At 52.1% G+C, this 14,600-nt stretch overlaps 1 protein-coding gene across 1 annotated transcript in view; it reads left to right on the plus strand.

Annotated features, from left to right (window-relative positions):
• The first annotated feature begins 12,764 nt into the window (after nucleotides 1–12,764).
• The window catches only part of ARRB1 (arrestin, beta 1), a 45,176-nt gene continuing 43,340 nt past the window's right edge, over nucleotides 12,765–14,600 (plus strand). Inside the window, exon 1 of the mRNA XM_012002035.1 lies at nucleotides 12,765–12,919. Within this exon, the coding sequence (XP_011857425.1) occupies nucleotides 12,915–12,919 (5 nt within the window). The 5' untranslated portion in view covers nucleotides 12,765–12,914. The remainder of the gene's footprint in view (nucleotides 12,920–14,600) is intronic.

Here is a 14,600-nt window from a genome sequence, read left to right on the forward strand (position 1 = left end):
GTCGGAGCCAGCTGTGGTTCAAGCAGGTTCTAGCTGCATAACACAAATAGAACCAGGTTCAGTTCTGGTCTCCGTAATTTCCTGGCTGGGACCTAGGGTAAATTATTGACTTCTGTGTGCTACAGTTGTTTCTATAATAAAGATAATAGAACCTACCTGGCAAGATTGTTATGAAAATCAAACAAGGTAACTTGTGTAAAGTTTTCCTTTTTCCTCCTTTCCTTCTGCCCCTCCTCCCATATGCTCCTCTCCTTCTTAGTAGGGCTGGGCATTTGAACTGAGGGCCTGACTGCTGTTTGAAGGATCCTGGACATCCTCAGCCCTGATAGCCCAGTTCTCAGTGTCTGTGGGCCACAGCATCAGCATCCCCTTTAGAAATGCAACATTTATGCCGGGTGCAGTGCTCACTCCTGTAATCGCAGTGCCAGTGCTTTGGGAGGTTGAGGAGGGAGGATCTTTTTTTTTTTTTTTTTTTTTTTTTTTTTGAGACAGAGTCTCACTCTGTTGCCCAGGCTAGAGTGCAGTGGTGTGATTTCAGCTCACTGCCACCTCTGCCTCCCAGGTTCAAGCAATTCTCCTGCCTCAGCCTCCTGAATAGCTGGGATTAAAGGTGCATGCCACCACACCCTGCTAATTTTTGTATTTTTAGTAGAGATGGGGTTTCATCATGTTGGCCAGGCTGGTCTTGAACTTCTGACCTCAGATGACCTGCCCACCTCGGCCTCCCAAAGTTCTGGGATTATAGACATGAGCCACCGTGCCCAGCCATGGGGAGATCTCTTGAGCCAGGAGTTCAGGACTAGCCTGGGCAACATAGTGAGACCTTGTCTCCACAAATAATAATAAAAAAAGTAGCCAGGCATGTGTCTGTAGTCCCAGCTACTCAGGAGGCTGAGGCTGAAGGACTGTTTGAGTCCAGGAGTTCGAGGCTGCAGTAAGCTATGATTGTGCTGTACTCCAGCTGAGGTAACAGAGTGAGACCTAATCTCTCTTTCTCAATCTCTCAAAAAACAAAAAAACAAAACAAAAAAACACACACTAGTGAGACACGCACATTTCCAGGCCTACATCACATCCACTGAATCAGAACTCTAGGACTGGGCCCCAGCAACCTGTTTTTTTTTTTTTTTTTTGAGATGGAGTCTCACTCTGTCGCCCAGGCTGGAGTGCAGTGGCCAGATCTTAGCTCACTGCAAGCTCCGCCTCCCAGGTTTGGCCATTCTCCTGCCTCAGCCTCCCGAGTAGCTGGGACTACAGGCGCCCGCCACCTCGCCCGGCTAGTTTTTTGTATTTTTTAGTAGAGACGGGGTTTCACCGTGTTAGCCAGGATGGTCTCGATCTCCTGACCTCGTGATCCGCCCGTCTCGGCCTCCCAAAGTGCTGGGATTACAGGCTTGAGCCACCGCGCCCGTCCTAGCAACCTGTTTTTAAACAAGTCCTTCTGGTGATTGTGACCCCAGCTCAAGCGTGAGGCCCACTGCCTCAGGGGACCTCAGCATCTCGGTGGGTGGAGCCTGGCTTTGACTTCCAGTCACAACTTGACTTTGTCTTGACATCTGAGCACATTTCCAGTCTGCACTGGGCCCACAAATTATGTAGCTAGTCCTGGGCGCTGATTCCTGCCGTGACCCAGCCTAGAGGGTAACCTCCAGGAAGTCACTTGCCCTTTCAGAGTCTCGCTGTCCTCATCTGTACAGCAGGGTGATAATTCTCACTCTGCTGGGGCACTGATAGGGGTTAAGTGTGATGCCTAGACACAGCTCTTAGCACAGGGCCTGGCACATGCGAGTGTGGAGTGACTCTGAGGCTGGGTGCCAGTGTGGTGCACACCTCTGGGGATACCATGGCAGCAAAACAGACATGTCCTTGGCTTAATGGGGCTTATGGTCTGGAGCAGCAGGTAGATAGACAGCAAGAGATGCACACTGTGAGATGTGCTTCCAAGGGAAAAGTGCAGGCACAGGAGATTGTCTGATGGAGGGATCTGACCTAGTTGCAGCTCACTAAAGGCTTTGGAAGTGCCAAAGGAGCAAAACTCAGAGAAGGAGTGGCTGTGAACTGGGCATGGGGGTGGGGATGCCATCGGGGGTTGTGAGGAGGCAGCAGCACTGCCATGTGTTATTTTCACATAAATTAATAACCAGTCTCTGGGATAGGCTGATGGGAGGGGAGAGGAGCTGGAGGGAGGAGATGGGCCATTTGGGCTAAGGGTGGGTGAGAGGCTGCCTTGGGGGCCTCATCTTCCTGGTCTGGGTTCCTTTCCTTCAAAAAGGCCCTAGACTGTAGCCATTTAGAATGGAAATGGGGCCCTCACCCAGAGGCCACCTGACACAGTGGAGGAGAATGACTTTGCCAGCTGGTGCCACAAGTTAAGTTGTTTTACCTCTGGAAGCCTTAACTTCATGTAAGCAAAATGGGATTATTATTATTATTATTTTAAGACGGAGTCTTACTCTGTTGCCCAGGGCGGCGGCACGATTTCGGCTCACTGCAACCTCCACCTACTGGGTTCAAACGATTCTTCTGCCTCAGTCTCCCAAGTAGCTGAGACTACAGGCGTGCGCCACCACACCTGCTAATTTTCATATTGTTAGTAGAGATGGGGTTTCACCATATTGGCCAGGCTGGTCTTGAACTCCTGACCTCATGATCTGTCCACCTCAGCCTCCCAAAGTGCTGGGATTAGGGGCGTGAGCCACCGTGCCTGTCCTATTATTATTATTTTTAATTAAAATAAACAATTTTTAAGAGATAAGTCTCACTGTCTTGCCTAGGCTGGTCTTGACCTTCTGTCCTTAAATTATTCTCCTGCCTGTATCTTCTGAATTGCTGGGATTACAGGCACGAGCCATCGTGCCCAGCAAAATGGGACTAGACTACTGCTTAGCCCCTGTCGTTGTGCTGTTGTGGGGTTTAAGCAAGATGTTTCATGGCAGGTTCCCATGGCACCCACCCGCTAGAAGTGCTCAGTGAATAGTCCATTCCTCTTTCCCCTCTGTTGGTTTGCAAGTGGGGAGCTCAGTTTTGGATTAGGAGTTCCTTTAGCCCAGGCTCACTTCCCTGGGGAAGTGCTGGCCTCTTCCTTTAATTGTAAGGAAAATGAGGCCGATCACCCCTTTTCTGTAGAAGACCAGAGGAGATAAGGACATAGCCAGCATTTTTTTTTTTTTTGACAGAGTCTTGCTCTGTCGCCCAGGCTGGAGTGCAATAGCACGATCTCGGTTCACTGCAACCTCTGCCTCCTGGATTCAAGCAATTTTCCCGCCTCAGCCTCCCGAGTAGCTGGGATTACAGGCACCCGCCATCATGCCTGGCTTAATTTTGTATTTTTGTAGAGACGGGGTTTCACCACGTCGGCCAGGCTGTTCTTGAACGCCTGATCTCAGGTAATCTGCCTGCCTCGGCCTCCTGAAGTGCTGGGATTACAGGCGTCAGCCACTGCGCCCCACCTGTAACCAGCTTTGAGGCCCAGAAGCAGTGGCTCCAGAGACAGCTGAGTGCCACCTGTCCAGGTGTCCTCCCTGTTGGGGTCCCACCTGGGGGGTTAATTAAACCCACCCAGCTATATCATAGAGTAGGGGTGGGGTGGGTGTATTTTCCTCTAGTTTGGTCTTGAGGTCTCTCTCTGAGAATGGCTATAAATTCTAGCCCTGCTTGACGGAGTTCCAGGGCAGGTGGTCGTGGGGGTCCACAGTGTGCCTTTCATGATGAGATGCTTCTTTATCCTGGTGGATGGTCTGATGCCTAAGTATCCAGCCGTGACCAGGTGTCTCTCTCACAGGAAACTGACTTATAGTGGAAGGTGCCCTGTGGCTCTTTTCTGACCTGTGTCCAGTTTATTCCTACCAAGAAAACCACTCTCTAGGAGAGTGTGTGGTCAGGTGAGACATGGAGGAGGCAGCACAGCAAAACCCGGGAAATAACAGAAGCAGAGTATTACTCACAGAGGGGAGGGCAGCGGGGAGCTGCCTGGGACACCGTGCTTAGCCAGCGAGTTGGAGCAAGAGGGAGATGGGAGGACCTGTGGGCTGGAGGCTTTGTTGGGGTGCAGGATGTTACCCACGCAGGTTTCTGTGGGTAAATATAATTGGTGGGATTAGAGCAAGCAGGCATAAGGCATGGTGACTGAGGGGGGTCACTGTGGCAAATCCATGCAGCTCATGTGGGTGTGTGTGTGGGGTCAATGGGCGAGTTAGGTGGCATCTGTCTAGCTGTCGCATGGCGAGGTGGTGACCAGGAGGAGGTTGCATAAGGCAGATACCTGAATGGATTACATTGAAGAACCGGGAGGAGGCCGAGCACTGGAAGCTGTGTCAAGGGTGACTGAGCCCCACTTCTGGTACGAGAAAGTCTGACATATTCAGAATGGGTGCCCAAGCAACATGAAATTGTTAAAATTCACTACAGCGGGTGATCTCCCCCATCCAGGGGGTGGTGGTGGTGGTGGAAGCAGCAATAACTGGGACCCAGGTGTCCCGAGTGCAGGCCCTGTTCTCTCAATGGAAAGAGCAGCTGTCATCTACCACGGGCCTCACTGTTCACCGGGCACCGAACCAGGTGCTCCACATGTATCAGTGAAGAAAGGCACTGTTGGCCGGGCGCGGTGGCTCACGCCTGTAATCCCAGCACTTTGGGAGGCCGAGGTGGGTGGATCACCTGAGGTCAGGAGTTTGAGACCAGCCTGGGCAACATGGCAAAACCCCGTCTCTATAAAAAATACAAAAACGAGCTGGGTGTGGTGGTGTGGTGCCTGCCTGTAGTCCCAGATACTTGGGAGGCTGAGGTGGGAGGATCACCTGAGCCTGGGGAGGTCAAGTCTGCAGTGAGCTGTGATGGTGCCACTTCACTCCAGGCTGGGCAACAAAGTTTTTTTTTTTTTTTCAAAAAACAAACAAACAAAAAGGTGCTGTTGTTAGAGATGAAAGTTAGAGGTTCAGTTACCCAACTGGTGAGTGGCAGACCCCAAAGCCTTAACCATTGCTCTGACCTAACTCCCAGAGTGATACTGTGGGGCCCGCAGCAAGTCCCTGCTCTTCTGTAGGCCTCCTGTTGCCATGCGTGCTCTTAGGGGGACATCTTGTGTTCCCAAGCCCCCTCAGCTCCAGTGTCCTGGGGTCTGCATTTCTAGGGGTTGGGGGTGCATCCCTGGGAGCTGTACCACCATGCCCTGCTGCATCCAGTCTGCTGTTACCTTTACTAAGAAGATGACCAGCTGACTTGGGCCCTCTCAGCTCCAGCCTCCCAGGCCCCTTGCCATTGAGGGCTGACCTGTGGTCCCATCCCTTCCTTACCCACAATGGGGAGCAGAGGTGGCCAGGACCCATGGTTTCTCCACCCTGTGTTAGTGGGGCCCCAGGCTGGTGGGGCCGGAGTCCTGTGGGAGAGACCCTGAAGTAAGAAGGAAGTTGGTGGCTCCAGGGAACTGACCAAGGTCAGTGTGGCTAGAGGGTGTGTAGGGGCAGGGAGCATGGTGAGAGGGAGGCTGGAGGCTGGACAGAGGCTAGATTGTGAAGAGCTCTTGGGAGCCATTAAGAGTTTTTAGGCAGAGGAGGCACGTGATCAGGTTTGCATATAGAATGATTAAGAAAATGCCTGCAACTGTTAAGGCAGTGTTAGGCACATAGGAAGCACTCAATAGCCATCAGGCCTGGCTGTGATGCTTTTTCTGTTGCTCATTATGAATACCCAGACTCCACTGCTTACTAGCTGGGAGAACTTGGGCCAGTCACTAACCCGGGGGACCTGCTTTGCTTACCAGTAATGCAGAAGGATAAGAAGTTTCCTCACAGGGGTTTTATCAGGATCCAAGTAGCTAAGTAGGGGATTTCATCTCATCTCAGTTAATCTGGCAAACACTCAGCCAGCCAATCCCAGCTGCACAGCCAGGGCCCTTCCTGTGTGTCACATGCCTCCCTGCTTCTCAGTCAGGACATGGCAGGACTTAGTCACGGGATCTGGAAGGGCCCAGCTGTAATAAGGCACAAAGCTTAACCTTCTCCAGTTCTCTCTTGTCTTCAGCCTTAGCCTACAGTGGCAGACCCCTGCCTCCTCCTCAGACTCTCCCCCTAGCCTGAAGCCCTGGCTGAGGGGCCCCCAACCTTAAGAGCTCATAGAGATTCCTGCAGGACCTAAGGGAGTTATTATTATAATTGTTATTATTTTTTGAGATGGAGTCACGCTCTGTCGTGCAGGCTGGAGTGAAGTGGCGCAATCTCAGCTCACTGCAACCTCCACCTGCCAGGTTTAAGCAATTCTCCTGCCTCAGCCTCCCAAGTACCTGGGATTATAGGCATAAGCCACAATGCCTGTAATTTTTGTATTTTTAGTAGAAACGGGATTTCACCATGTTGGCCAGGTTGGCCTAGAACTCCTGACCTCAAGTGATCTGCCGGCCTTGGCCTCCCAAAGTGCTGGGATTACAGGTGTGAGCCACCACGCCTGGCCTGAGGGAGTTACGAGCCTTCTGCGAGCCTCAGTTTCCTGGTCCGCAGAATGGGAGTGAGAATGCCTGTCGTATTAGTCTCCTATTACTCCTGTTACAAATTACCATATATTTAGTGGCTTAAAACAACACAAATGTATTCTTTTACAGTTCTGGAGGTCCAAAGTCCTGAAATGGGTTGTCAGGGCTGTGTCCTCTGGAAACTCTAGCGGGGATCCGTTCCCTTGCCTCTGCTAGCTTCCAGAAGCTGTCTGCATGCCTTGGCTCCCAGCCCCATCCTCTAGCTTTGAAGCCAGCAGTGTAGATTTTCATCTGTCTTTCAATGCTTCCATCATCCCATCACCTTTACTCTCTCTGACCCTCCTGCCTCCCTCTTGTCAGGACCCTTGTGATGACATTGGGCCCACCCAGGTCATGCAGGATAATCTCTCCATCTCAAGGCCCTGAACAAAATTGCATCTGCAGAATCTCTTCTACCACATGACCTAACACAGCCACAGCTCTGGCGATTAGGATGTGGGCATCTTGGGGGGCTGTTACTCAGCCTACCACACACACCTTGCAGAGCAGTTGTGAGGATGACATGAAACAAGACAACTGAAAGGCTCCCAGTGCCTGGGACAGGCCGTCAGTCCCCTTTCTCCTCTCCCGGGGCCTGTGTCTCCCCATCTGTAGGACGAGGTCCCTGGCAGTCCACGCAGTCTGAGCCCACGTCCTTCCAGCATGCAGTACACACAGGCAGACTGTCCCTTCGGCGGCCAGGAGTTCCTAGGAAGTGGCAGACTTGAGCCCTGTCCCCAACGCCTCTTCTCCCACTCCCTCCCAAGGGCAGGCCTATTCTCAGTTCCCGTTGGTGCATTTCCCATCTTTCCCAGGGACGGCTGCTGGGAAAGGCTGAGCTCACCACTCCCCGGGGAGGGTGAGGGTGGAGGAAGGAGAAGGGAGAGGCCAGCAGCAGCCACTGCAAGAGATGGAGAGGAGAGGCTACGGAATGAGACTTGCAGTGGGAGAGGCTGAGGTGATCGGCACTCAGAGAAGGAGAAGAGGCTGGGCAGGGCCTCTCATCTAGAATGGTCAGCTTTTCCTCAGCCCCTTGGCCCAGGCCCTGCTGCTTGGTTCCTCTGCCAGCCAACCCCTCTCAGCCAGCCCCTTCTGACAGGCCCTGGTGGCTGCAGGAGTGTGTGTATGTATGTTGGGGATGAGAGGAGTGTGTCACAGGCCAGCAGGGGCCGAAGTGGGGCTCTGCCGCCGGACAGGAAGCCAGGAATCCCCCACTTCAGTGAGAAGAGGACCATTTCAGCCAGAGTCCACCTCTCACTTCCCTCTACTCAGAAATTAGTCACCGTTTGCCCTGGGGCTCATCATCTGCCTTCACTGGACCTCACTTTTTTTGTTTGCCTGTGTGTGGTGGGGTGGAGGGCCGTGGGAGAGGCAGTTAACACCATTATGGGATTTGAGAGGGTGAAATGAGGTTGTGATTTTGAACTGATTTTGAAATGTGCAGTCTGCTATATAAGGATGTGCATTCCATGCATAGCCTGTTCCTTTAATGTTCTCTTCTGCAGTTTGACAGTCTGACAAACTCTTCATTGTGCTTCAAGTCCAGCTCAGGTGTCGCCTGCTCTCTGTAACTTTGTCAACAGCCCCCTGCCCGTCCCAGAGAGAATGGAGCTGCTCACTCCTCGGAATTGCTGTGGTCTCTTAATTTTTTTAATTTTTATTTTTTCTTGAGACAGAGTTTCGCTCTCATTGCCCAGGCTGGAGTGCAATGGCACCATCTCAGCTCACTGCAACCTCTGCCTACCAGGTTCAAGTGATTCTCCTGCCTCAGCCTCCCAAGTAGCTGGGACTACAGGCATGTGCCACCATGCCCAGCTAATTTTGTATTTTTAGTAGAGACAGGGTTTCACCATGTTGGTCAGGCTGGTCTCGAACACCTGACCTCAGATGATCTGCCCGCCTCGACCTTTCAAAGTGCTGGGATTACAGGCATGAGCCACAGTGCCTGGCCCTGTGGCCTCTTTATAACCCTCTCATGGGGTGCCTTTGGTGGGCAGGGTATTGGTTTGGACATCTGTCTACCCCACCCTGTGTGGGCAGTACATTTGTAACAGACCCCTCTGCTCCTTAAGGTCACTGTGGTTGTGGTGGGACAGAGGCAGTGTGGCAAAGGCAGTTGGGGAGCCGGCCTCCTGGGGTCTGGCCTGTACAAAGTTGCCACATGTCAGTCCAGCCCTTAGAATTGCGCAGACTGCATGACTGACTCAATCAGATTCACACGAACCTGAGCTAAATTAAGCAGGGGACCAAATCATTCGGGTCCATCGCTCTCTGTGGCATGAATGCCTATGCCCACTGCCTCCTGCTGATAATCAGACAGTACAGGGGCCGTGTTGCCCATGAGGTTTCCTGATGAGGGTGAAATCTGAGCCAAGGGACGGTGCTGAAGGAAAGGCCATCTAGGTCTTAAGGAAGCACATTCCATAAGCTCATCCACCACACTCCAAACCCCCTGCGAAGGCTGTGTCCCACTGCCTGCTGCCGGTTTGATACACAGAGAGTATCAAATAGATGTTGGAAACAATGTAGCGTGGTGATCAAAGGCTCCTCCACTTCCTGCAGATGTTCTTATATGCGATTCCTTACACCTTTTCCCCCTGCTAGACTTTCAGCCCCACAGAGGCAGGGCCCTGGATGGCCTTGTTCTCCTCGGTGTTCCCAGTGCCTCTCAGTGCACTCACCTACCTATGTTGAACCCAGGTTACATGCCAGGCATATACAGACATCAGCCTTTCATCCCCCTCAACACCTTGAAGCAGGCTGTGTTGCCCTGTTATCCAGGTGAGGACAGGGAAGGTAAGATGCCATGTCCAAACACAGCCATTAAATACCAGGAGAGAGAGCAAGACCCTGTTCCCAATTGCTCCCCACATCCATTTCCATTTGTGCAGTTCTCCCTGAGGTTTGGGATCAGATGGCCTGAGCTTCTAGGTTGCAGCAGGCAGAGCTGGCTCTGGGGAGGTCATTCCAGATAGATTGGTGGCTAAGAAGAGGGCCAGCACCGTTCCTTCTGTGGGCTTCTGACCACCCATCCTGAAGCCATAAAAGGGAACTGGTTTGAGGAGCAGGTGGAAGGTTTGGGGATTGCATATTACCAAGTCCCAGTGTGTGTCTGGGGAAAGGTCTGGAGATGCTCTAGAATGCTCCTCCCCTGCTCCCTGCCTCACTGAGGCACAGCTGCTCTTGGTTGGCTTTGCTGTGCCCACCTTATCTGCAAGTCTGTGTGTTCCTGGAAGTAATGGAAATGCATTTATTTAAAATGCTCCATAATTCATCCTTGTCCTAATATCAGGCCTTGGTCTCTGCTCAGCACTCTGGTCTCCCCAGGACTCCTCATGTACCCATTATCTCCTCTCAGCTATCTAGGCTCCTGTGAGGTAACGTGACCCCCTGTGAGAGCCCGTAAGCCAGCTGAAGCCAAGATGGACAAGGACCGGCCCAAGGCCACCAGTGGGTCTGCTTGCTGTGGTGGGGGTTTGTATTTGCACCATTCACAGAGCTCCAACTCTGTGCCAGGGCCTCATTTCCCTCCAGACGGCTGTGCAGCAGGGTGATGAGGCTATAGGCCTGCCTGACCCTAAGCTTGTGCCCTTAACTCCTTTATGATGCACCTTCTCTGTGCCAAGCACAGGCCTTGCCCTGGAGGAGTTTCCATCCTGGGGGGCAAGTTCTCAAATGAATGATGCCCACTAAGGCAGGGGCGTGTCCTCAGAGAGGCCTGGCAAAGCTCCCTGAGGGATCAGGGCTTAAGCCCTCTCCTCCAGGGGTCCCTGCAATGTGGGGTCAGGCCCACCAGGCAGACTACCTGAGCACTTTGATGCTGGCTGCACCCATTTGTGGGCCTCTGGCCTCCCCAGGCCACCTTCTAAGAGCACAGGGAGCAGTGTGAGCAGGAAAAGGAGCAGAGGCTTTGGGGCCACCAGGCGGGCATTGCCTCCCCTGAACTGGGTAACTTATCTCTTCCCCCTCCCTAGCCTCCAGTTTCCAATTCTGTAAAAAGAGGATACTGGCTTTTTCTCCGTGAGTTATCCTTGAGATTAAACATAAATATATAAAGTACCTAGCACATGACAAATTAATAAATGATATGTCTTAAAATAATCACTGGGCACGATGGCATGTACCTGTAGTTGCAGCTACTCAGGACGCTGAGGTGGGAGGCTCACTTGCGCCCAGGAGATGAAGACAATATAGTGAGACCCTTCCTCCAAAAAGAATGTTATCGTAGGACTATTTTTTTTTTTTTTTTTGAGATGGAGTCTCACTCTGTCGCCAAGGCTAGAGTGCAGTGGTGTGATCTTGGCTCACTGCAACCTCCGTCTCCCGGGTTAAAGCAGTTCTCCTGCCTCAGCCTCCCAAATAGCTGGCATTATAGGTGTGTGCCACCACGCCCAGCTAATTTTTTTATTTTTAGTAGAGACGGGGTTTCACCATATTGGCCAGGCTGGTCTTGAATTCCTGACCTCAAGTGATCCACCTGCCTCGGCCTCCCACATTGCTGGGATTACAGGCGTGAGCTACTGTGCCTGGCCAAATTTTTTAACAAGAAAATATACCCAGATTGTTACCAAAATCCAGTCAGATTGCTTTTCAGTGAACAGGCATTCTGCAAATATTTACTTAGTGCTGTCTCTGGGCTCACTTGGGCCTTGGTCATAGGACCTGGTTTCAAATGCTGGCTCAGCGACTCCCTGGCTCTACTCAGCGGCCTGAGCTCCTGGGCCTTGGTTTCTGCCTCTTGTTCATGGTCCCTGGGGCCTCTGGTGAGACTGAGCTCATAAAGTGTCGGCAAAGTACTTTGTGGATCGATGCTAACTAATAGCGGTTCCCTGGAGCTGCTGTGAGTAGGAAAGACGACTGCGGAGGTTGCTTGGACCAGGCTCAGGGCCGGCACCCAGGGAGGGCTAGTGTTGTCCTCACAGTGGGACTAAGGGAGGGCCTGCTATCCCCTGTCCCTGATGCTTTATTCCACTTTAGCCAGGAGTGGGTGCTGATAAAGTTTGATGATGGGGATGGTGCTATCCGTGGCCATGGGGTAAGAGGCTTGCCCAGTTAGTGGCAGAGGCAGGTGTGGATACTCATCTGGGTCACATCCAGCCAGAGCTGGGGCCATGGTCTGTCCTGGGATCCTCTTGTCAGGGATCCCCTTCTTGCCCCCTTGCTGTCTCTCCAGAGGGTGCTGGCCTCTGTCCAGACACACAGCTGTCATAAATATGGCATGGTGGCTTCAGTTCAATGGAGAGCATAAATGGGGAATTGGAGTGGGACCCTGGGCAGGGGAGGGTGTGAGCAAGGGCTCCAGAGGGAAGCCCTTCCCCGTGTGTTAGACTGAGCTGAAGTCTGTCCTGGGAACTTCTGGGGAGAGGGAGCAGATGGGGATCATGCCCTCTGGGAGCTCCTAGTGTGATGGAGGAGGCATGGCCCTGACCTCCAGGACACTCCTGTCTGATGGGGCAACGTGGCTTCTGTTTCCTGGGACTGCCTGTGTAACAGAGGGGACACAGTCCTCTTGTCCTCTAGGAGCCGTGTGTCTGAGGAATGAGGCATGGTCTCCATCCTGCAGGAGCCTCCAATCTGATGGGGGAGCTGCGGTCACTTCCCTCGGAGAGATTCCCTATTTGAGAGAGGAGCCCTGACCTCTGTCCTCAGGAAGGACCCCTGTCTGATGGAGGCTTACTCAAGAAACCCCATTTATGGCCTTCACCTTTGACCCCTTCACCTTTGACCCCTTCCCCTACCTGATTCATGGGGAGGCCAGGTCCCACAGGCAGCAGCTACGCATGGAGCTGGGCAGTTATGAACTTGGTTGCTGTGGGGCAGGGAGGAAGGGAAGACAGGAGACTCCTTACAGAAGACTGTAAGGAGGCCCCCTGCTTTAAGTGAGGGTGACATAGAAGCCTTCCTGGTGAAGGTGTCTGTCTGGGATCCTCTGATGGACAGGAGATGCCTGGCTGTGATAAGTACCCACTGCGGATAAGGGGTAAGGGCTCCCCCAGGCTGGAAGGGAATCTTGATGGGTCACTCTGGTGAGCCCCTGTCTTCATGCAGGCTGGACTGCTGGAATGGGAAGTGGTATAGGGAGACCCTCAGCATCTTTGGGGAGACCCTCACCCACTGCCCATCTGTGTACAGGCAGAGTGCTGCCAGCCCGGGGACATCCGCCCTCCATGGCCTGAGAAGCCCGGAGGAGGAGAGGAAACAGGACGCATATCAGGAACGCCTTTTCCTTTTCTTTGTAACTAACCCCTCGCTTGGGGCTGGTGAGAGCTGAGCCTGCGGGGCTGGCCCTGGCCTGGTTGCTGCTGCCTGCGGCCCCCAGCTCAGGCTCCCTCCACCTCACAGTCCCCGGCTTTGGTGCTGCTCCTGGGCTGGCCTCTTCACTCCACTGAATCTCTGGGCTCTCATCTGTAAAATGGGGTAAGACTTTCTATCTGCCTTACCAGGAAGTTTGCTTTTCCTCTCTTTCTGGGATTTACATGATTTCTTCCTCTCTCCATGAGATGTGCATTGAATGCTTCCTGTGCACCAGCCTCTGGCATAGGTGGGGATGGAGAACACGGGGAGGAACAGTGTGGGGCAGAGAGGGGGAAAGGCTGTTTAGGACTTGTCTAAGGAGTTGGGGGACATCAAGTAGAGATGTCTGAAGGCTGATGGGTGTGGGGTCAGAGAGGGTCTGGCTGGAGACGAGGTTTGGACTTACTAGCATCTGGTGGCAGCTGAAGTGGTCAGATGGGTGGAGTTGCCCAGGGAACTCCTTGTTATGGGATCTGGGAAGAGGCCAAAGTCCGACTCAGCTCTGGAGTCTCCTGAGAGCTGGGTACAGAGCAGGGATGGGGAGCCATGTGGCCAGGGCCTCCAGCAGGACTGAAATGGGATCAGTGCGTTTGGTGCTTCCTGTGGGAGTTGAGACTTTTGACTTTGCAGTGTGATGTCGGGGTGTGTGGGGAAGGGTGGATCACAGAGGATGAGGAGGGAGTAAAGGTGAAGGTGCTCAGACATCAAGGAATTTGATCAGTCAGGTTGTCATTCTTTTGCTTGTTTTTCTCATTATTCAAACTATTCACCTGCTGACTGAAGGGCTGCTATGGGGTGCATGTGTAGTCGGTTATATGCTGTGTGTATGTTGTATATGTGGGGGTTTGTAGACAAGATGTGTATGGGGAGTGTGATGCATGTGTGTGTTTAGTATTTGTGTGTATCTTTCTGTGCATGGTGTGTAGAGTGTGTGCACATGACCACATTCAGATCCTTGATCCATACAGCAGGCTGGTGCTGAGTCGTCTGCCTGGGCTGAAAACTGGGAAGGATTCATCAAGCTTGTGAATTTCTCTTCTCTACTTAGGGTTACACCCAATAGTGTGCTGGTAACAACTGGCCCTCCAGAAACAAAGGAGGGTGGGGGATTTTAGCATCTGCCAATTTCTGTGATGTAAATTCTCTGACTTCAGATTTCACTCTTACCAACGTGAAGTCATTGAATGTGCAGTTGGGAAGAGATGAACAGCAGACACCATTGTATAGCATTTCCATCATACAGGTGTAGTAGGCATAAATACCCTTGAGGGTATGATAGTGACAACAGTAAAATAATTAGTAAGTAATCAGTTTTGAAAATGCATTCCTGGGCCAGGCATGGTTTCTCATGCCTGTAATTCCAGCACTCTGGGAGGCCGAAGCGGGAGGATCACTTGAAGTCAGGAGTTCAAGACTAGCCTGGCCAACATGGTGAAACTTCATCTCTACCAAAAAAAAAAAAAAAATACAAAAATTGGCTGGGTGTGGTGGCGCACACCTGTAATCTCAGCTACTCGGGAGGCTGAGGCATGAGAATTGCATGAGCCCAGGAGGTGGGGGTTGCAGTGAGCCGAGATCACATCACTGCATTCCACATTCTAGCCTGGGCAACAGAGCAAGACTCTGTCCCAAACAAAAAAAAAAAAAAAAAAGAAAAGAAAAGGGATTCCCTTTGCTTTTAATAGAGAAGGGCCTAACACATATTCACATTAGGATTTCTATTATTCTTTTTTTAAAACTTTTTTTTTTCTCTTTTTTTAAAGACAGGTCTCACTATGTTGCCCAGCCTGGTCTCAAACTCCTG

The sequence above is a fragment of the Mandrillus leucophaeus genome, unplaced genomic scaffold (assembly GCF_000951045.1).
Source record: "Mandrillus leucophaeus isolate KB7577 unplaced genomic scaffold, Mleu.le_1.0 Scaffold674, whole genome shotgun sequence".
Taxonomy (NCBI): Eukaryota; Metazoa; Chordata; class Mammalia; order Primates; family Cercopithecidae; genus Mandrillus; species Mandrillus leucophaeus.